General features: G+C 37.4%; 2 protein-coding genes across 2 annotated transcripts; both read left to right on the top strand.

The window, feature by feature from the left end:
* The first annotated feature begins 169 nt into the window (after nt 1-169).
* On the top strand, nt 170-7,468 carry LOC114133439 (DNA ligase 1). The gene is made up of 6 exons (XM_027999346.1): nt 170-332; nt 2,781-2,821; nt 2,907-2,976; nt 3,710-3,775; nt 3,899-4,797; nt 5,852-7,468. Exons 1-6 carry the CDS (start codon nt 287-289, stop codon nt 5,918-5,920), a joined length of 1,191 nt encoding a protein of 396 aa, XP_027855147.1. The 5' UTR covers nt 170-286; the 3' UTR covers nt 5,921-7,468.
* A 1,213-nt stretch (nt 7,469-8,681) lies between these two features.
* On the top strand, nt 8,682-15,982 carry psma6l (proteasome 20S subunit alpha 6, like). Its single transcript, XM_027999599.1, has 7 exons — nt 8,682-8,959; nt 11,391-11,485; nt 11,806-11,887; nt 13,023-13,178; nt 13,487-13,665; nt 14,020-14,114; nt 15,008-15,982. Exons 1-7 carry the CDS (start codon nt 8,884-8,886, stop codon nt 15,063-15,065), a joined length of 741 nt encoding a protein of 246 aa, XP_027855400.1. The 5' UTR covers nt 8,682-8,883; the 3' UTR covers nt 15,066-15,982.
* Nucleotides 15,983-20,743: the final 4,761 nt, after the last annotated feature.

The raw sequence follows: 20,743 nt of genomic DNA, 5'->3' as shown, positions 1-20,743 counted from the left end.
GATGAAGATGTGCTTGTTTGGGCATTGAACTGTATGAGATTTTTATTTTTATTTATTTTTTTACAGTATGGTGTGTAGGTCTGTTGTTGAGACCCTGACAGCAGAGCAACACTTGACCTCCTGGCAACAGTGCTAGGCTCTGATCTGGCTGGGCTCGGTCACCTGACACACACACACACACACACACAGCTACTCGGCTCCACCTCACACTCAGCGGGTGTGGGAGGTAGAGCCAGCCCTGCATTTTCAAGGTTATCTCCTGCAGGATACTCCTCTCACGGATCCTATGGGAATTCTGATAACCGCGATTTTTCTCTGGGCTGCTGTCGGAGGTAGGCGACCATCTCATTTACAAGCTGCTCCGTGTTTATGTACATCACTGCGTGAGGAGGCGGTGTGGCTGGAAAAGGCGGGTATAGGCTGATATCTCTGGATGAAAGCCTCCTGTTTCTCACTCTGCTGCAGTGCTGCATCAGCTCAGTTGTTGCCGACAAGAGCTGGAAACAGAGAAATGTTGTTTATTGAACGAGGAGAAACCAGGTTCGCCCACCTATTGACGAAAACCCTGGAGGGTTTAGAGTTAATGCGCTTAACGAGCGACGTTACATAACCCGGTATGAACACATCTAACCTTCTGTTTCAGTGTGTGTCACTGAACGACCACCGGCTGCTGGGACGGTAACGTTAAATAGATAAAACGAGGTCACCTAAGCTCACCCGCACATTTAAAGAGCCAATTAAAGCCGCGCAGGTGCGCGTGCTGTAGCAACACGTGCCAGCGCCTTAGCCGTCCACCTTCGGAGTGCGCTGATTAAACATGTTAAAATATAACCAACAAAATGAGCCTGAAGCGAGCTTACGTTCATTTACATCGCGTTTAATTAATATTTTTATTCAAAATTACGCGATTTTATGAAGAAAAAAAAGAATAAAAATACCTAAACAGACATATTAGAATCGGATTCATCTATTTAATTTATTTGTGATTAAAACAAATACGAACACCCTGAGATCTTATGGGGCCCCAAATCTGCTTGGGGCCCCATTTCCAGTTAAACCCATTAGTCTTGTATCCCATTTGAATTCTTCAGGTTTTATTTGTTTTGAGAGGGTGAGAGAGGTTACTGGTAAACATGTATTGATTGATTGATTCATTTTCAGTAAAAATGTACATTAGATGTGCATCCAGCACAGAAACAAGCAGTAAACATGAACTATGAAATAAGGAAGACAAACAAATCTGTCAATACAGTAAATACTTTCCTCTGTAGGTTTATGTTAAAATCCTAAATGCTAAATTCTTTAAATCTGCTCTTAATGTACCTTAAAGCCAATTTAAATGCAAGCTTCTGCGTCATAACTATAAATTGATACTTTTGACATCTGTAGACCTTTTCAGACGTTTAGCGTTCTCCAGGGCCATCTTCTGGCCTTGAGAATCTGCGCAGCTGCCTAGTTTGCCTATGCCATGGACCGGCTAAGCATTGAAGGTTAAGGAAGCAGTAGGTAATAGTGTGACAATATTGGTTTCACAAGAACAAAATATTTTAACAATATTTCTGGGGAAATCTGTTGCAGAATGATTAGTTACTTCAGACCAAAAATATTGATTCCATAACTTTTTGTTGTAAAATACATTAAGACTGAGAGAAGCTCAACATTTTAATGCAAGTGTTTACTTTAGAAATGACTCCTATTGAGGCTGTTCTCATATTAGCATTTTTATTATTATGTACCTAAAACATTCAGGTTCATATTCCTGGTCTGACACAACTAAATCAATATTGAGAATCATGGGTAATCATTGATTGTTTTTAATCTTTCTAAATGTTTATATTAGATAAATAACATAATTAATATTAGAAGAACTTGGAAATTTACTAGCAGGACTGAGGAAGAAAATAGTGGCCAGCAAATTTACCAGCCTTCTAAATGTTCCCCACGGTCGACCACCATCTTGACGCCACCTTTCCTGTAAAGCTATTTCACTCAGTAAAATGTTTGAATAATACTAGTTACAGAGTGCCTAAACATTGAATTTTAAACTGTGATCTCTTAGAGATAACAAAGAACCAGTTTGAAATTCAATGATTAGGGACTTTGTTACTAGATTTACTTAGCTTGATTTATTTAAAAAAAATACAAAAGTTAGTTATTTGATCCATATAAATTAAAATTTTAAGAACAGTGTGATTTTCAAAGTGCTGTCAGCTAAAAATGAACAATAGAGCAGATTTCACCTTCTGCTACTGTTTATCTGTTAGAAGATTTCTTTTTTTTCTGGACTTTTTAGGCACAATGTTGTGTTGGTAGTAGAAAGACTCAAAAGAAATCTTGGAAAGTTGGGCTTTTTTGGACCAAGTATGTAAGCGTTGGATGTGTTTTGAGTCTTTTCACCTTGTATTAAAGTTCATGTTTTGGTTAACTTGTCTTCCTTTGAGAAAAGACACAGAGGGAGCTGCTTAGTATGCCCTTAATGGTACGGGTAGTTGGTCACTGATTTAGCTCTGGTGGGAAAACAACCTGTGAGCTAAAGCCGCCTTCATCTCAGAGCGAGAGGAACGCAAAGTTAAGCTCCTTTGCAGTGTTGCTTCACTGGGGTAACTGCACTCACTGTAATGAGGGAACAGCTCTGCCCACGCCCATGCAGGATTAAAGACATGCAGTCGCTCAGCTGCGGCGCTGTTAGGTGTTGTGATTACTAAATGATTGTTGATATTTCTTGTATTTAACGTTCAATCTTGGTCTCAGTCCCTGCTTTGTTTGCTCTGGTTTCACAGTGGGAAGCCGACCAGTTACCTCACCCCTTAATGACGCCAAGGTCAGAAAGAACCCTTCTGTACTGTATTTACATTGTTGTTCAGCTTTTCTCCTTCAGGTATTAACTGTGCTGTTTTCGCCAACAGGTTGAATGTATAATTCAGGAGACACTGAATGAAGACGGGTCGCACCATGAGTGTGGATCCCATCTTGCAGGTAGAAGATACATGTTGTATTTTCTTCAATTTCCACAGTGTCAGCTGAAGAGCTGGGTAGAGTGGGAAAAAAACTGAAGTCAAGTTTTGTTCGTCTCATCTAAATGTATCACACAATAACAGTCTTTGTTCCTTGCATGCCTGCTACAACCATGAACTTCGGTGTGTTTTGCTTTGATTTTGTTATAGCAACTCAAAACAGTGAGTACATCTGAAGTGGAAGAAAATAATAATAATTTATTGTTGATCTAATCTAATTTGAACACTATCTTCCACATGTTTATGTTTCCCCTACATGGATTGAGGCAAACTTCACATGGTTTTCTTTCATCAATAACTTTCTTCTTGTGATTTCTTTTTTAAAGACCAGAACAAATGGTTCTGCACTTCACAAAAATCTTCTTTGACGTCCTTAGATTAAATCTAATTCAGCAGATAGTTAAGGGAATTTGCAACACTGGATTTTATATTTGGTTGAGTCAGAGTAAAGAGGGCTGAACATAAATGCATACCACACTTTTCAGGTTTTTATTTATAAAATCTTTTGAAAACCATGTAGCCTTGTTGTTCCGCCTCCCAACTATGTAATACTTTGTGTTTATTAGAAAAAAATTAAAATACAACGCATTGAGGTTTGTAGCTAACGTGTAACAAAATATGAAAAGGCTCATGCAGTATGAATATCTTTGCAAGGCACTGTTGTTTCTTCTTCATGTGCTCCATTGTTGTTTCAGAGGAACTTAACGAGGTGCAGAGACACCAGGGTCTTCTCAGGGAGCTGCAGAAGCTAGCTGATGACGGTACGCACAGACTCCCACTGACAGCTGCTCATGAATGTTGCAAAACATGGAAGTGCTAATTTTATGTCTCATTGATTTTATTAAAGTCAAAATGGAACTGACACTGTCTCTCAATTTTTGCAGAGCGGGAAAAGGAGGAGAGGGACGAGTACAATCTGACCGATGACGAGATCGAGTCTGAGCAGAGGGATGAGGAGGATGAGAAAGATATGAGAAGTGATGGAGAAAAGACAGAAGATGAAGACAACAAGAGGAAGCTACAGATTGACGATAATGAAGAGGAGACGTCCAAAGAGCTTGAGGAGCTGCTCGCCAAAGAGATCCCCAAGAAAAGTGAAGAGGAGAAGAATGATGAAGAGCTAGAGGAGCTGCTGAAGGAGCTCAAAACGAAGCGATACAAGGCTGCGAAGGAGAACCAGAAAGGCTCTGAAACGGAGCTAAGAAAGGAAGTGGAGGAGAAGAAGATGAAGCAGAGCAACAAGGGAGAGGATAAAAGAGCAGAGGACTTCGAGAAGCAAAAGATGGAAGAAAGGAAGAAGAATGAAGTGGAGTTGATGGTGGAGAAAGAGAAGGTGGAGAAGGAGCTGAAGGAGCTACTCAGGGAGCAAAGCAACGGCAGCAAACCAGAGCAGGAGAGGGAGAGGAAGGAGAAGCAGGAGGAGCTGGAGGAGCTTGTCCGAAAGATGAAACAGGTGCAGGAGGAGGAACAGCAGGAGTCGCAAAGCGGGAAGAGAGAGGACAGTATGGATGACAAGAGCGAAGACAAGGAGGGTGGAGAGGTGGAAAAATCAGACGGGAAAGTCAAGAAGACGAACGAAGCAGCGGAGCTGAAGGAGCCGCTGCAGAAGAGAGTGATGGAGAAAGCCAGCGATGAGGCCACACGGCAGTTTGAGAGGGAGAGGTACGAGGAAGAGGAGGAGGAAGAAAATGGAGAGGATGATGATGAGGAGGAAGAGTTTGTTAGAGAGGATGAGGATGAAGACAATGAGGATGAAGGGGATCATGAAGAAGATGAAGGGGAGGTGAGTTAGAGCAAACAGTATCAGTTACACTTTCAAACTATGATGGAGTTCAACGTTTCTTCTTTTTCAGCTAATCCCAAAGGCAAAATGTCCAATGTACCTGGAAAATTAAAATAAATATAAAATAAATATACACCATGTTTACTTTGTTACACACACGGACAAACATATTTACATTCCAGGAAAAATGTGCAAAAAGCCTTAAGATAAATTTATTTCTTATCACAGCAGCAACTTCACTCTGAAAATGCTCAAAAATTGTTGAAAATGTGTCTAAGGGTCTTAATGCTTCATAGATCTCTAGGTATTTTAATTTTATATTCATAACAAATGTATTGTTGAGACAGAGATTTGCAAACACATCTACCCAATTTAGACAGGTTTGAGCTCGACTTTCCAGTTATTAATCCCACCTCCTAAGCAGTGAAACGTATCAAGTTCCTTATATTAGGTGCAGAAGATATTGCAGAAGATATTGCTCTAAAAGTTAACTTTTTACACATCTTTAGAGGTTTACTTGACAACTAAATCTTGACCTATTTTAACAATGAATTACAACAACAAGGAAAAAAAGAATGACCTTTATATGATATCAGGACTTCTTTTTACTCAGAAATAATCTTCACATGATGAGCTACTTAGCTACACACAACCAGGTTGACTGTTTAATGATACTTTAAATTAAATTGTGTTTTATTTTCATTCACCAGTGCAGTATAAGTATGAAAACACGTTGTAATATTGTAATATTTAACAGTACTCTGGTTCTCTGGCAGTTCTTTAAAAATGACTCCAAATTTACTGGAGTAGATATTTATCTAAAATTATAAGCTGTTTTTTTCAAATCTTTTCCCCAAAAAATTTATGTGACAGTTTTTGGCTCTAAATAAGTTTTATTTGTTCTGACCTGAAAGCAGAAATAACTCTTTAGGTTGTAAAGGTTGTAGAGCCCTGATGTACACCATTTGGAGTTTTAAAAAGAGCTTAACATTTTGATCTTGGTTCATTTAATCTCCTGCAGAGATTATTCATGTGTTTTCATTCCTACCACCAGGAGCTCCTGGAGATTGAAGAAGAGCTGCGTAAAGTGGCAGCAGAGCTTAGGGAGCTTCGCAGAGGATGAGAAGCTCACCCAGGGAGCAGACCGACTGGCAATCCTTTTCCCTTCCCCTTACACTCCCTGTTCCAGTCGTATATTACAATCACACAGTCATCACGGCACACAGAGAAACGTCTTTAAATGTGGATGTCAGTAGAAAGTGTGCATTCTGCTTTATCGTGTTAGATTGCCAGGATGGGTCCGTCTCAGTTTCCTCAGCCGAATGAGGCGGCCTTCTGGAGATTCTGCAGGTTCACGTCCATCTCTGGTTTCCCTGTCTGTGTGCTTGTAAATGCTGTTTGTAACAAAGACAGGGTATTTTTCACTTAGTTGCACTTTCACAAACTCATGCACTTTCATTCAAATGTTATTTTGAATGCACAATACTAGAAATCCCTGCTCTTCTAATCTCTGTTTGAATTGTGTTTTTCTGGGGAGACCGACCGGCTTCCCTGTTGGTCATTTGTAAATATTTAGTGCAATAACTCATGACTAAGTTCATGCTGTCTGACTGTTATCAGCAACAATGCTCTTATTAGGAATAAGTCATTACTTCCTCTTCATTTTTTTGATGGTCCAGTAGAAGCATGGATTAATTTGGCTCACGCACTGTTAAAATCAGACTGTTTGTGACGAACCCCAGTGGCATGAGCCAAATTCGGCGTTAACTATAATGTTGCACGCCAGAGGCAGGCTTGTCTTTAGTGTGATTGGTGGTGCGGTGACAGAATAGTGATGCACTCAGAGCTTAAAAGGTCTAAAAGTGTCACTTGGGGTTCTAATCCAGCTTTGCACTCTCAACATGCCAAGGAGCTGTCGAAGAAAGGTGGAGGGACACTTTAAAGCCATGTGTTGTCTTCTAGTAACAGCAACAATAACATTTAAGAGTCCGTAGTTTTCACCCCATTTGTGTTAATATTACGTGCGCGCCTTCAGCCAACATTATATGAGATGTGGAGCAACAGCCCCCCCAGGAGGACGCTGGGTAGACATGCACAAAGAGCAGGGATTAACAGAGTTAGCAATGGAGGCCCACTTGCTGCAATAATGCAATATAGATTATAGCACATGTGAATGCAATAACTAGCCAAGTGTATTTAATATGTAATTGAAATGCATCATTAGGTATTTCTTTAGCAAATATACTCCCTCCGTCTTTATAAAGCCAAGATTACAGCACATGCATGTGTTTAGACACTGGTAACATAGTAGGCAAGGTTGTATGATCTTTTAAATCATACAATAATACTAATATAGTCTTCTCCAAAGAAACCTGTTTCCAAATGTGCAAAGAATGTACTATATTTTTCTTTTTTATATAGAAGTGAAACATTTTTTCCACAAAATGTAACCCTAGAAGCCAGCAAGAAAGCAAAAAATTAACATTTTTTAAGTTGGGGAATGAGGGAATAATCTGAATACAGAGAATAATCTGAATGGATGAAGTAAACAGAAACTGATAATACCATATATATGATTTGCAATATTACTGGTCAATCACAGTGCTGTATTTTGTGCCTGCTGTATCCTTCTCTATGCTATCTGTCAATCAATAAACCATGTATCAAACCATTCTGTGTGACCTATTTATTTGAACTTTTGTTTTTTTCCTGAACTCATACATCTAATCTGTCATCAGTGTCTGAGATGGCTGTAGGAGAAACTGCATTAACTTGACATATAATTGGACCAAGGAGATATGGATGTTTGTATTTCTGGACCTAAAGAAGACTTTTGACACAGTTAACCACAAAATTCCTTCCTGGCATAATCAAATTCCACTGGAGATGTTTTCTCTGAGGCACAGTGAAAGGAGCTCAGTCAAGATCTGGGAGCTTTTTTATTTCAATAAAAGAATGGAGCGTCTGGTTTTTTAAGGTGGTCAAACCAAAGGATGGTCATATGACTGAAAGTTCATTGTCTGTGCCGTTAAATATAAATCATGTGAAACCAACACTAGGTATTGTATGTTAGAAAAAGGTTAAGTACTTTTAGTGACAAGTTCTAGTATTTAATTCACTTGATCTCTAAATGGCTCAGCAGATAGAATATATTTTTATGTGAACAACAAAGCTTGTGTAGGAACAACAAATTTCACTCTAACATAAAGTGTAGGTTTGTGCCTGGTACCTTATTGGTTAAAATATGTTTCTAATAAAGTGAATAAACTTAACAAACATTGTATAGTCAAAGTTAGTTAATCCAGAAATTATATCCAGAAATTTTACTGGAGTAAGAATATAATCAGAATAATATTAATGATGTAAAAATACAAAATGCAGTGTTGTAAAACATTTCCAAAACATTTTTTTCCCAAAATAATTACAAAAGAGAAACAACCTGTTTTTACAAAAAAAATAAGTAAATAAATAAAACACTGTGCACATTTTTGCTTAATACAGCAATACTTTAGGATCTACATCTGTCATTTTTTTACTTTGTATTTTGTCAAAATTGTACAGCTTAATATTTTTATACCCATTCTTTGTTATTATTATTCTTCCTTATACATGGAAATTTTCAAGAAAATGCAAGAAAATGGCCCCCCTTTGAAAACTTCGTGGATCCGCCTCTGGCGGAAAAACCTGCGGACCCAGCAGCCCTCCAGAAAGAGTGGTTGGAGGTCTCGGGAGGAATGAGAGTCACATTTCCCACCTTTAAGTGCATCTTTCGTGTTTGACCCTCCTAAAATGGCCACCTTTTAGTCAGGTGAAAAGCAGAGTGATTAACTTCCTTGTTTCCCTGTTGCCGTCCAATGACAGAGAGAGGAACGGAGCGGCTCAGAAATGTAACTGAAAGAGAAAGTAAAAAAGAAAAAAATTCAGGGAAGTCACTCCATTATCCTGCTTTATCATTCAGCGACAGCGCAGCCATGCTGTTTTCTGACTGCTAGTTCCTAAAAGTTTTACATTGATCGATTATCCGACCCGACGCAGGTCAAATCAGCCCCCCGCCGAGTTCATCTGAGGTGAGACCGGAGGAGGAAAATGTCCCGCGGCTCCAACGCTGGTTTTGACCGACACATCACCATTTTTTCACCTGAGGGCCGACTCTACCAAGTCGGTAAGGACCTGTTTCTGGTATTTCAGCCGACACTAACACACCTGTGTATGATTGCTGTCTGCCAGAAGGACTCTGCTGCGGCTGCACGTCGTAATAAAGTCACTGTTAACTTTTAGTAAGGCATAAACACGGTGCTGGCTGTTGGGTTAGCTGGTTTGTGTCTGAATGCTGGGTTAGCATCAGACTTATACTTGTTTTGTCTAAAGTACACGCAGAATTTTTTATTTTTACGTTTATTTTGAACACTTAATATTATTGTAGGCACATATAACCGTAAACAGCAGCTTTAAAACATTATAGAAGCACGCAGGTTGCCAGGTTTGGCCGCCTGACATCAAGGTGTAAGGCACGGAGGCTTCAGTCAGCCCAAGAACAAGAGGCTGTGTGCCAACGCTGCCTCCTGACCCTGAGTTCATGTGAATACACGCAGCTTTACCTGCTAAAATATGGCGACCAGATACATTATTCAGTTAGAATTAGGTGACACACAGTATTTTTAATTCTGAGAAAGAGGGATTAAATTTCCTCTTACTCAGGGAATTTAATCATATTATTATTACCCATGGTCATGAGTTAGAGCGATTTTATATTACATCCAGTCATCTGGAAAAGTATTCAAACCTACGGAAGAGGATTAGGGCCACCGGAAAAAAAAAAGAGAATTCTGACTTTAAACTCAGAATTCTGACTTTAAAGTCAGAACTCTTTTTTTTTCTTCGGTGGCCCTAATCCTCTTCTGACTTTAAAGTCATAATTCTGAGATTAAAGTCAGAATTTTGACTTTAAAGTCATAATTCTGAGATTAAAGTCAGAATTCTGACTTTAAAGCTATAATTCTGAGATTAGAGTCAGAATTCTGAGATTAAAGTCATAATCCTGAGATTAAAGTCAGAATTTTGACTTTAAAGTCATAATCCTGAGATTAAAGTCAGAATTCTGACTTTAAAGTTATAATTCTGAGATTAGAGTCAGAATTCTGAGATTAAAGTCATAATCCTGAGATTAAAGTCAGAATTCTGACTTTAAAGTCATAATTCTGAGATTAAAGTCAGAATTCTGACTTTAAGAACTCTTTTTTTTTTCCGGTGGTCCTAATCCTCTTCCATACAAACCGCTTGAAAATTATACATGGTTTTAATTTTAAGTTTTACCGAAAAGTGTGGTGTGCATTTGTATTCTGAATCCTCCATTTTGTTCCCCTTAAATTAAATCAAGTACCATCAACTGCCTTCAGAACCCACCTACTACATATGAGATTCGTGTGTGTTTAATATATTTTCAGCATAAACTTTGCTGTTATCTGAAGGCCTCAGAGGTTGTTTGAGACCATTAGTGAACAAACAGCATTATGAAGATATATCAGAAAGAAATTTTAAAGCTGATTTAATTCATAAAGCAAAATGGCAAGCTTTAAGCTTCTCACAGAGCAACGTTTAATTCATCTGATCTGTCAGTGAAAATAGAGCGCAACTGCAGGAAAGTTGGTCAGAGTTTATTGGAACATAAATGGCGTAAAATGCAGGCTAATAATGAAAAAAACCTGCTTCAACTGCAACAGATAAAAACATGATGAGACTACATATATTTAACTTTCATATGAGGTGTGTAAACCGGTGTTGGGTGACTCTGAATTTTAATTATTTGGACACCAAGATCAGAAGACATATTTGACATATAAACCAAAAACAGCATTTCAGGAAAAAAGAAAAGAAAATCCTACGAACTGCGAAGCATGGAGCTGGACGCGTGATGGTTTGGGGCAGATTTGCTGCAGCAGATCCTGAACAGAAATTTCACTTTATATTGGAGGAAAAAAGTGAAACATTCTGTAAAGAAATAAAAGTTGAAGCAGAACTGGAGTCAAAGACCAGATCTTGATATCATTTAGAAACCTCAAAGTTGGAATCTAATGTAAAGAAAAAGTTGACTTTTATATTTTTAAGTGCAAATAAATTACTTTTTATTCAGAGAGAAAGAATTAGAATTGATACTTGTGGAAAAATGTGTTAGTAAAAATCCTTGAAACGAACATTTGCATCTGTCTCTGATTCTGTCTCAAAGTTTCCCAATATTAGTTTTCAGAACAATACTCTATGTATGAATATTTCTTAATTAACAACAGAATATTTTAGATATTTTTTTTTTGTTTTTATAGAACAAATCAAGGCATGATAATGGTCGAATGGCCTCGTCAAAACCAAGATTTGAATCTAGGTTTCCATCATTTGAGCAGCATCCATGTTTTATTTGTGGTGATGGGATCAATTTATTTCAAATATTTGTCCTTGACATCAAAATATCCCAAATATTCGCTGAAAAAGGTGGAAATTCACAAAATGTAAAACTGAAAAAGTTTTACATTTTAAAACGGGAAATGTTTACACACCCTAGCTTCTTTCCTCATTGTGTGTACTGGTGTGCTCCCATGCAGAGTATGCCTTCAAAGCCATCTCTCAGAGTGGGCTGACATCTATCGGAGTCCGAGGGTCGGACAGTGTGGTGGTGGTGACGCAAAAGAAAGTACCGGTAGGATTTCTGACACAAACACACAAACACACACAGGCTGTGTGGATGAGCTGGAGCCAGTGAAGCTAGACGCTGCTCAAGTCAGCAAGAAGCTGGAACACAAAACTAGTTTATGAAGCTGATCCTACCGTCAACAGGGTGTCACTCACATTACAACACCACAGAACCATTTTTAGCTTATTTGGTCAGGTATTATGGTACAACCTATGTAGATTATCCAGCATACTTTCATATTTTTGAATCGATCTGATGTATTTAGCTCACATTTACAGAGAATTACCTAATTAAAGTGGATTTTTCTTGCTTTCCTTTGACTGTAGGACAAGCTGCTGGACTCCTCCACTGTGACCAACATGTTCCATCTAACCCCTCGCATCGGCTGTGTGATGACGGGTCACAACGGTGCGTACCAAGGAGGGATGGTGCAATTAACCGAATCAATCGTGATGAATCTATTACTGAAATAATTGGCGACTAACTTGAGCATACAGACTCAGAAAAGGCCATTTTCTGAAAGAACAACATATTCAGAGCACTGATTACACCAAAACTGTACGAAAAGATTTTACATTTAAGATTAAAAAAATAACTTTGTCTGTAAATATATTCTACCCAAACCTCCTCTATTGGCATAAATTTAGCTTCACCTGTTTCACATTCTGTTTAAAAAAAACAAAACAACTCCAATTAAGCACCAATTATTAATTTGTTAATTGAAAAATAGTCTACAGATCAGTCCTTCCCTCTTTTTGGACTTACAGTACAGACCAAAAGTTTGGACACACCTTTCTAATTCAATGGGTTTTCTTTATTTTCATGACTATTTATAAGGCAAGAAATCCCACTTATTAACCTGACAGGGCACACCTATGAAGTGAAAACCATTTCAGGTGACTACCTCTTGAAGCTCATCAAGAAAATGCAGAGTGTGTGCAAAGCAGTAATCACAGCAAAAGGTTGCTACTTTGAAGAAACTAGAATATAAGGGCTATTTTCAGTTGTTTTACACTTTTTTGTTTAGTGCATAAATCCACATGTGTTATTCATAGTTTTGAAGCCTTCAGTGTGAATCTACTAATGTCAATACTCATGAAAATAAAGGAAACTCATTGAATTAAAAGGTGTGTCCAAACTTTTGGTCTGTACTGCATATCAAGCAGAAAGGCTGAGTTTTTCACATGTTGACTTTGGAAGTATATTTTTTTAGCCGCAGATGTATAATTTGCTAAAGGAATGCTGCTATTGCATTTTAGTCAATAAAATGTTTGTTTTCTTATGTAAAAAGCAACTGTATAATTTGTTTATTGCATATTCTAATGTATTTCTAATATTGTATAAAAATAGGAACAGGTGGTTAAAAAAGTCTGTAGAATGTGTAGAATTTATTATCCGATTAAGTGTCAGAATAATCAATTACTAAAATAATCATTAGTTGCAGCCCTCGTACTATCCGTTACATATCCCTGTGATTTTCTTTGCCACTGATTTTTATTTTAAAGATGCAGGGTTTCAAACTTGCTCACTTGTTTTTTTGTAGCGGACAGCCGCTCGCAGGTTCACCGGGCCCGAGTGGAGGCCGGAGAATGGAAATATAAGTTTGGCTATGACATCACAGCGGACGTGTTGTGTCGCAGACTGGCGGATATTTCCCAGGTGTACACACAGAATGCAGAGATGAGACCACTAGGCTGCTGTGAGTGAAGGCTTTTATTTCTCCTTAACTGTGTTATCAATATAAAGTGTTTCAGAAATACAGTAAAAAGTATAAGAAACCATAAATAAAATGGATAATGTTGTAGAATTAGTAGAAATCAGTTGTCACTTTGACCTTAAAGAGGTGTTTTTTTTGTCAAAAAAGTCACATTTTCTTGATTATGATTGATTTTTGAATAAAAAGGTAAAAACAAACTGGATGATTAACATTTACAGGGACAGTGGGTGTATTTAAAGTCTCATTATTGTGTTTTATGTTTCTAAAATCTGTCCTGTCAATCCCTGGAGGTATGATCCTGGTGGCGATGGACCCCCAGCACGGCCCCGTCTTGTATAAATGTGACCCGGCAGGATACTACTGCGGCTTCAGAGCCACGGCGGTCGGGGCCAAACAGACGGAGGCCAACAGCTACTTAGAGAAGAAACTCAAGAAGAAGCCAGAGTTGAGCCATGACAGGGCAGTACAGGTACGACTGGGAGAACCTGAACATTTTGCCGGTCCATCACAGGACCACCATGGTCTTCATTCTGTCTGTAAAAAATACCATCAGCAAAAACACATTCATTGTTATGAAAGTTAGAACTTTTCATTTAAACTTTGAAAATGGGTCTAAAGCCGATGGAGGAGTCTGTTAAGGATTCAGTTTGGTCATTAAAATGCATTGGCACAAAAAAATGAGACCAGAAATCTGTCCCTAGAATAACATTAAAATACTGAGAACAATGTGAAGAGCTGGTTGATTAATGTTTTATTAATTCACTTTCTTAGTTTGGTTTTCTCCTATTTAATTTGTTTTATTAAGTCTCTGTTCTTGCTGCAGATGGCCATATCTTGTCTGGCCTCTGTGTTGTCGATGGACTTCAAGGCCTCTGAGCTGGAGATCGGTGTAGTGACCAAAGACAAGCCTAAGTTCAGGTAACGACTCTATGATTATGACTGATTCTTTTTCTGTAACGTACAATTTCTTTAAAAACTGTACTGACCTGTTTTGATTTTTAAACCTTATTTTGTCACACAATTTTATGAAATGTTCAAACAGGGACAGTTTAAATAGTGCCGCATTGGTAAAAAAATTAAATTACAGTGTTGATATAATCAATTGTACTTGAAGTTTCAGAATAACTTACAGAAGCTCTTTGATTTTCTTCAGGTTTTGTCACTTACCCATCATAAATGTAATGTATTTTATTGGGATTTTCTGTTGTGAACCAACACAAAAGAGCTTATGTTTTTATTTTAAAATATTATATTATTTTTAAATGTTATTTAAAATTATTATTATTATTATCAAATGTTAAATAATTAAATATTAAATAAAGCAACATAAATTCATATTTACATTTAATATTGCATGTAATTTCTTTAATATAAATATTAGAATTAATATGCATTAACATTATTAGTTATTATTATGATATTATAAATAATATTCTTAAATATAGTTCTAAAATATTTTAATATAAATATTATTTTTTATTTATTTAATTTTGAGTTTAGATTTTCTGTCAGTCGTAAACATCAAAATTACAAAAATAATAAAAATGGCTTGGAATGTTTCAGTCTATGTGTGATGGATCTATATAATGTCTTCACTTTCTGAAAATATGGAATTGTTTCACCATACTCTATTCTAGATGTACTGCTCACTTTCTAATTAGATTCTACTATCTGCTGGCAAATAAACTCCTAATAAAATACACAACACTATAGTTTTAATGTTACAACATGTAAAAACGTGTATGGTATTTAAATGCTTAAGAAAGGCCATGTGCATCTTATAAAACTGTTTAATCCTCACCTTTCTGTAGGACCCTGTCGGAGGCTGAGATCGAAGTCCACCTGGTTGCCATAGCAGAGCGAGAGTAGAGGCGTCCTCACTGGCAGCAGTCAGCGATTCTTTAGCAGGGGTGTCAAACTCATTTTCATTTCGAGCCGCATCAAGATCATGAATGTCCTCAAAGGGCCGATTGTGGCAGAATGTATTAATAAAACTTCCCATAAGCAAACTGTTAAAATTTGCAATTTACTTCTTAAAATATAACAATTTTTAAAACATTTTTCTCACATTGATGTAATTTGGTCCTATACAAATGAAAACAGATTTGACTTCACTGATAATATAATATTTAAACACACAACTCTTATCTTAAAGTTCAATTTACTTGACCTTCTAGAGCAGGGGTCTCAAACTCCAGTCCTCGAGGGCCGCAGTCCTGCAGTTTTTAGATGTGCCACAGGTACAAAACACTGGAATGAAATGGCTTAATTACCTCCTCCTTGTGTGGATCAGTTCTCCAGAGCCTTGCTAATGACCTAATTATTCTATTCAGGTGTGGTGCAGCAGAGGCACATCTAAAAGTTGCAGGACTGCGGCCCTCGAGGACTGGAGTTTGAGACCCCTGTTCTAGAGTCTAGAGATAGCTACAGTGGGCCGGATTTGGCTTGCGAACCTTGAGTTTGACACTTGTGCTTTGCGGCATTTCATGTTCAGTGTAGCTGCACCGCCGATCGCAGTCAGAAAACAGCAAACAGCATCCTTTTCTCTCTGTGTCAGGAGGATGGATCATGTGCATCTGATAATGAAACGCTGTTGGAAAGGGTTGATGGATGCAGGTTCAATTCAGCTGACGACTCCAGTGAGGTTTTGATGATAAAATCCACAGCAACAATCCAACAGCTTATTTGATACTGTTTCTTTAGACCCTTCTAAATTCATCAACCGGGGGACTTATTCCACCTCTGTAGCAACACTTCATAATAAAACAGGCTAGAAAACAGAATAATTAGTGTCCTGTCTTTCTTTTATTTTAGATAATTTAATAGGAATGTGCATTAGGAAAGTAGGGAAACTGTTCTTATGAATTAAAAAGATAACTGATGTTTGTAAGCAATAAATACACATTAATTCCAGTTAGTTCGAGACAGGATAGCATCGTTTGGGTATTTCAGCAGGAGCTGAACTACTTTACGCGACCACTGGGTGGCAGTGTCGTGCATAAAGTCACCTTCTTGACACTGTTTCATAATTCCTGTTTACTTGCCTACTTACAGACCTCTATTTGGACTCAGGTCAACATTTAAACTTCTTATCCTTCTAAATGTGTGTGTGCTTGTTTATGTTGCCCCTTTAGGACCTTTTCTGGTGTAATCTTGTTGCGACCAAAGCCCGTTCTTAGTGTGGTGGACCACCATTTTTAGTGTTTGCATTGAAATGAGTTTAGAATCAGGCTAGGGTTAGGTGTACAGGTAATAGTTAGGTTCATGGCAAGTATCAGAGTTAAGTTTGATTTAAATAACAAGAAAAGAAAAACAATCAACTTATACATGATGAACAAAATCCAGTGACGAAACAAATATTGGAAAGCTTTTATTTAGCTAAAGATACATGTCAACAATTTTGATTAGTGTCATACATGTTTAGTTTTATACAACCTTTAAAAAACAGGATTTATAAACAGTCTAAGTTGCAAGTTAAACATCTTTATTATGCTTTTATATCTTACCTTTAAAAGTCCTTGGCAAACTGAAGGTAGGGATCGCAAGAGAATGATTCTTCCATTTCAAAACAAGATGTCAAACTAATTATATTGTCTAATAATATAAACTGTGAAAGTAAGCACAATGAGGGATGAATTTAATTTTCATTGATATTAGCTAGTACACAGCATGTGTAGACAAGTATTGTCCAATCAGCAAATGAAGAAAATCATATTTGTTTTGTAGAGAAATGTGAGTTTCATGTGAAAGGTCACAGTGAAGGGTCTCCTGATTCACTTTGTTAAATTTCACACTTTCTGCAATTAATAAATGACAACAATTGAGTAAAACATCATTGTTAACCTTGTTATCAACTTAGAGTTGACACAGACGCTGCATCCCCTGTTGGAACCTGCCGTAGGAACAAGAGGAGGTGTATTCCAAGAGTGGATCATGATTTTGTTTGCAAACACATGTGGGACTTAGTACGAGAGCCCTGCTTCTGTGAGCATCACACAGCAGTCAGAAGGTCTGCTGGTCTCACTGAACATGCAAACCTTTCTAATTGGATTTAGTGTCTTGCCTTACTTTTTGTTTATTTATGTAAAAAAAAAAAATCTGGAAAAATAAAACAAGTCTATCATATGAAAATGCCCTGCTATAATCCTATACGTCCAACTTGGCTACACAGTTTCAAATAAACCAATACAGTGGTCTTACACCTCTGGTTTTCCTACTATTAACCAAAAATGAGGTTGATGTTGACGTTATTGCCATGGTGAACTCTTTATCCTCACTGTGTTAACCGAAACCTGAAAAAAAAAAACACAAATACACACGAGAAACTGTTAGACGTATTTCCATTGCAGCAGCATAGAAAAATGCAAAGAATAAAACCCAAGAAAGAAAAATAATTCTTTCTGCTCAGGAGATTAATTTAATAAATCTTTCATTTAAATTTCCTGATTAATGTTTTTTTCTCTTAAATGCTGAATCCCATTTAAAATCCTTGTCACTTCAGGTGGTTTTTAATTCAGTTTCATATTTGAAGATTTCAATTAAAAATAGTTTTTGGGGACTTACAACAAGAATTATTTAAAATCGGAAACGTTTTTGCATTTTTCAGTGAATTTATAAAAAAAAAACTTCCATGTTATGGGAAAATGAAAATTACAGCATCCTTTACAAATCCCGATTTTACACAAAATTGTACAACACAAAACTACTTCAGACCATCCATCCATACATTCATTCTTCCTTTGTAAGTAATCACATGATAATTTAAAATTATATAAGTACAAAATGAGCAACATTTTCAATGAAAAAGTCAATTTTGCAGTTAAAGTGTTTAATAAGCATACATATGAGATCAATACAAACATATTTATTGTTTTAATCTGTTGTTTAAGTTTTTAAACCATCAGTTTAGTGCAAAGTGTTTCAGGAATCCCTACTCATTCATGTATCTTCTTTGAAAAAAATATTTCTTTAGAAATGTGGACTGCGGACGCTGACTTAAGTCTTCGGGACGTATTCGCTTGGCACAACAAGATGGTATTTCAGGCTTAATAATTAGCTACAGTGATAGGCTAACTCCTTTTTGCACAACTTGCACACAACAATAGTCTTTTCCAGCGTTCAATCAGATTGTATTCAGAAGCCAAAATTATCCCCCAGCGGACAGAGAACAGCTTCGTCATCCATTGCTGTTGCTCTCATGTCGTACCAGAACGACGCGAGTATATAGGTTTTCAAGCAGAATCTTTGCATGTTAAAAAAAATGCATTACAAGCTACGTAATTAATTAGCGCATTACAGTCCTGGCCCTAGTAAAACTACAGCAAGTCGAATGTCTGATTTTGTCATTAATTCAACATGTCTGTTGCATGACACTGTTTCAAATTATGCTGTTAAAGTCGTTAATTTTTCTAAGCTTCTTCTAAGCTTGTTTTCTTTGCTTTAGCTTTTTAACTCAGAGGTGTTCTCCTGCTTCAGCTCTCATTGTTGAGCCACCTCCTCGGACCACAGACCTAGTTGAAACCTCAACTCACAGACTCTCCATTCCTCTGCCTGCTTCCACCTCCATTACTACCTCCACACGTCTCTTAACCCTTTGCTTGAACCTCTCCTGGTCCTAATACCCGGCCACACAGCACAACACAGCCTTTCTGCCCTCTCCCTCCCACCCCTCTGCATGAAATGTTGACCCTGTGGCTGGTGTCTCCTGGTACTGGGACAAGCTCGCCAAGCTGAGTGGGACCCAGAGCATTGGCCATGTGTGTGTCTGTGTCTGCATGTGTGTATGTGTTGGGTCACAGCGTGGGGATTAGGTGTGTGTGAGTGATTGCGGGTGACAGCGGCCCTTGCATTAGGTGCCCTGTGGCAGATTTTGAAGGCCTGTTTTAGACACACTAAGCTGGATTTACCAGCAGCAGTGTGTCAGCAGTGATGCAGCCTGGCTAGACCTCCTCCAGAACACACACACACCCGCACACACACACACACACACACGCACACACACACACACACACACACACACACACACACACACACAGAGACCCTAACTATCCATCTACCTGTAACCAGTCTGTCTTGTAATTCTTTTCTCTTTTGTGTGTTTGTTTTTTGTCTGCACTGGTGGGACAGTTAAACCGCCGTTCTGTCACACTGTCTCATGTTTCCGCAGGTTAGTTTACAGAGAACATGAAGAGGCAGAGGCGATAGTGGGCAGCACTGCATGCCGACTGCATACTGACTCCAAAACAAACCCCAGAAATCTTTTAGAGCAATAAAGGTTTTAGAATCTTCAACATAATTACAGTGAACTCCCTTAAAATCCACAAATGCACTTGTAATCTCTGTTATATGCGTTATGTTACCTAATGGTTGAAAATTAGAAAGTAACAGAGATAGACTAAACAGCCAGTAACAGAAGGGTTTTCGTTTATTCTGTTAAAGAGAATGAAAATTTTATTTTAGAGTTTAACACTTTAGCCTGCACCTGGCTTATAGGAGGAACTGCAATTGAATCCCACAACTTTCCAACTGCAAAACATCTTTTCTTCTTGCTCAATCATTTGAAGTTGTTTAGATTTTACCCTTCAAACAGAAGCCTCAGTGTCTGCATAAGTCACATCATTCCACTGATGTAGTATGTGGACTACACCCTGTTTTAGACCAACTTCTTGTTTTATTCTACAAACCCATTTTGGACAGATCATTAACATATTTCATTATATATCGTATCATTTTTAAGCAGATGACATTCAGCTGTAGTGCTTCTTCATAAATTCTTAATTCTTCAAACTTTTGAATTTCTTGAGTCCCTAAAAAAATACTAAATAATTTCCTTTCAACTGATCTCTGAGAAAACCACAATTCATGTGATCAAACAAGAGTTTGACATTTAAATTTTGCTGTCAATCCAAACTTAAGGAATTTGTTTTTGACCAATAAATGATGAGAAAACATAAACTTAAAGTAGGGATTTATGCTTTTATTTTCTCTCATCTAGGCTACTGTTACATAGTTTTGACGTGCTCTAAAAACCTTTGATCACTGTTTTATTATGTTATCCTGTTACGTTATGTTATGCTATGCTATATTATGCTATGCTAGATTATGCTAATGTTATGTCATGTCATATTTTGTTATGTTATACAATGTTACATTGTGTTATGATATAATGCAACATCATATGGTGCAATTTGATATGATAATATACAACATAATACTATGATACTACTGAAATGATAAACTATATGATAAATACATGAACTATAATTTGTACATAAATTATAGTACATATGATAAACAATACACAAGATGACATGATGCAATATGTCATGAATGTTGCTAATGAACATGACACATGGTTAGAGGTGATACATTTATTTCATTTTCCCCTACAAATTTAATTAAGGCTGTGTAAGTAAATTAGTGTTTCACTGACTCACTGTTTAGTGTAGAGTACAGATGATTAAGTGCAGCCGAGATTTCTTCAAAAACTGAGATACAAAGTAGCATAAGTCGTCTCTCTCAATGCAACAGCCCAAGAAGTACCATAC

The sequence above is a fragment of the Xiphophorus couchianus genome, chromosome 18 (genome assembly GCF_001444195.1).
Source record: "Xiphophorus couchianus chromosome 18, X_couchianus-1.0, whole genome shotgun sequence".
NCBI classification, from domain to species: Eukaryota; Metazoa; Chordata; class Actinopteri; order Cyprinodontiformes; family Poeciliidae; genus Xiphophorus; species Xiphophorus couchianus.
Note: the sequence above shows the minus strand (reverse complement) of the source record. Positions and strands in the feature narration are given on the sequence as shown.

Coding starts and splice junctions, on each gene's coding strand:
- psma6l (XM_027999599.1), top strand. CDS start 8,884: ATGTCCCGCGGCTCCAACGCTGGTTTTGACCGACACATCACCATTTTT. Junction 8,960..11,390: donor GGGCCGACTCTACCAAGTCG/GTAAGGACCTGT, acceptor GCTCCCATGCAG/AGTATGCCTTCAAAGCCATC. Junction 13,179..13,486: donor GATGAGACCACTAGGCTGCT/GTGAGTGAAGGC, acceptor CAATCCCTGGAG/GTATGATCCTGGTGGCGATG.
- LOC114133439 (XM_027999346.1), top strand. CDS start 287: ATGGGAATTCTGATAACCGCGATTTTTCTCTGGGCTGCTGTCGGAG. Junction 333..2,780: donor TCTCTGGGCTGCTGTCGGAG/GTAGGCGACCAT, acceptor CTGGTTTCACAG/TGGGAAGCCGACCAGTTACC. Junction 2,822..2,906: donor CACCCCTTAATGACGCCAAG/GTCAGAAAGAAC, acceptor TTTCGCCAACAG/GTTGAATGTATAATTCAGGA.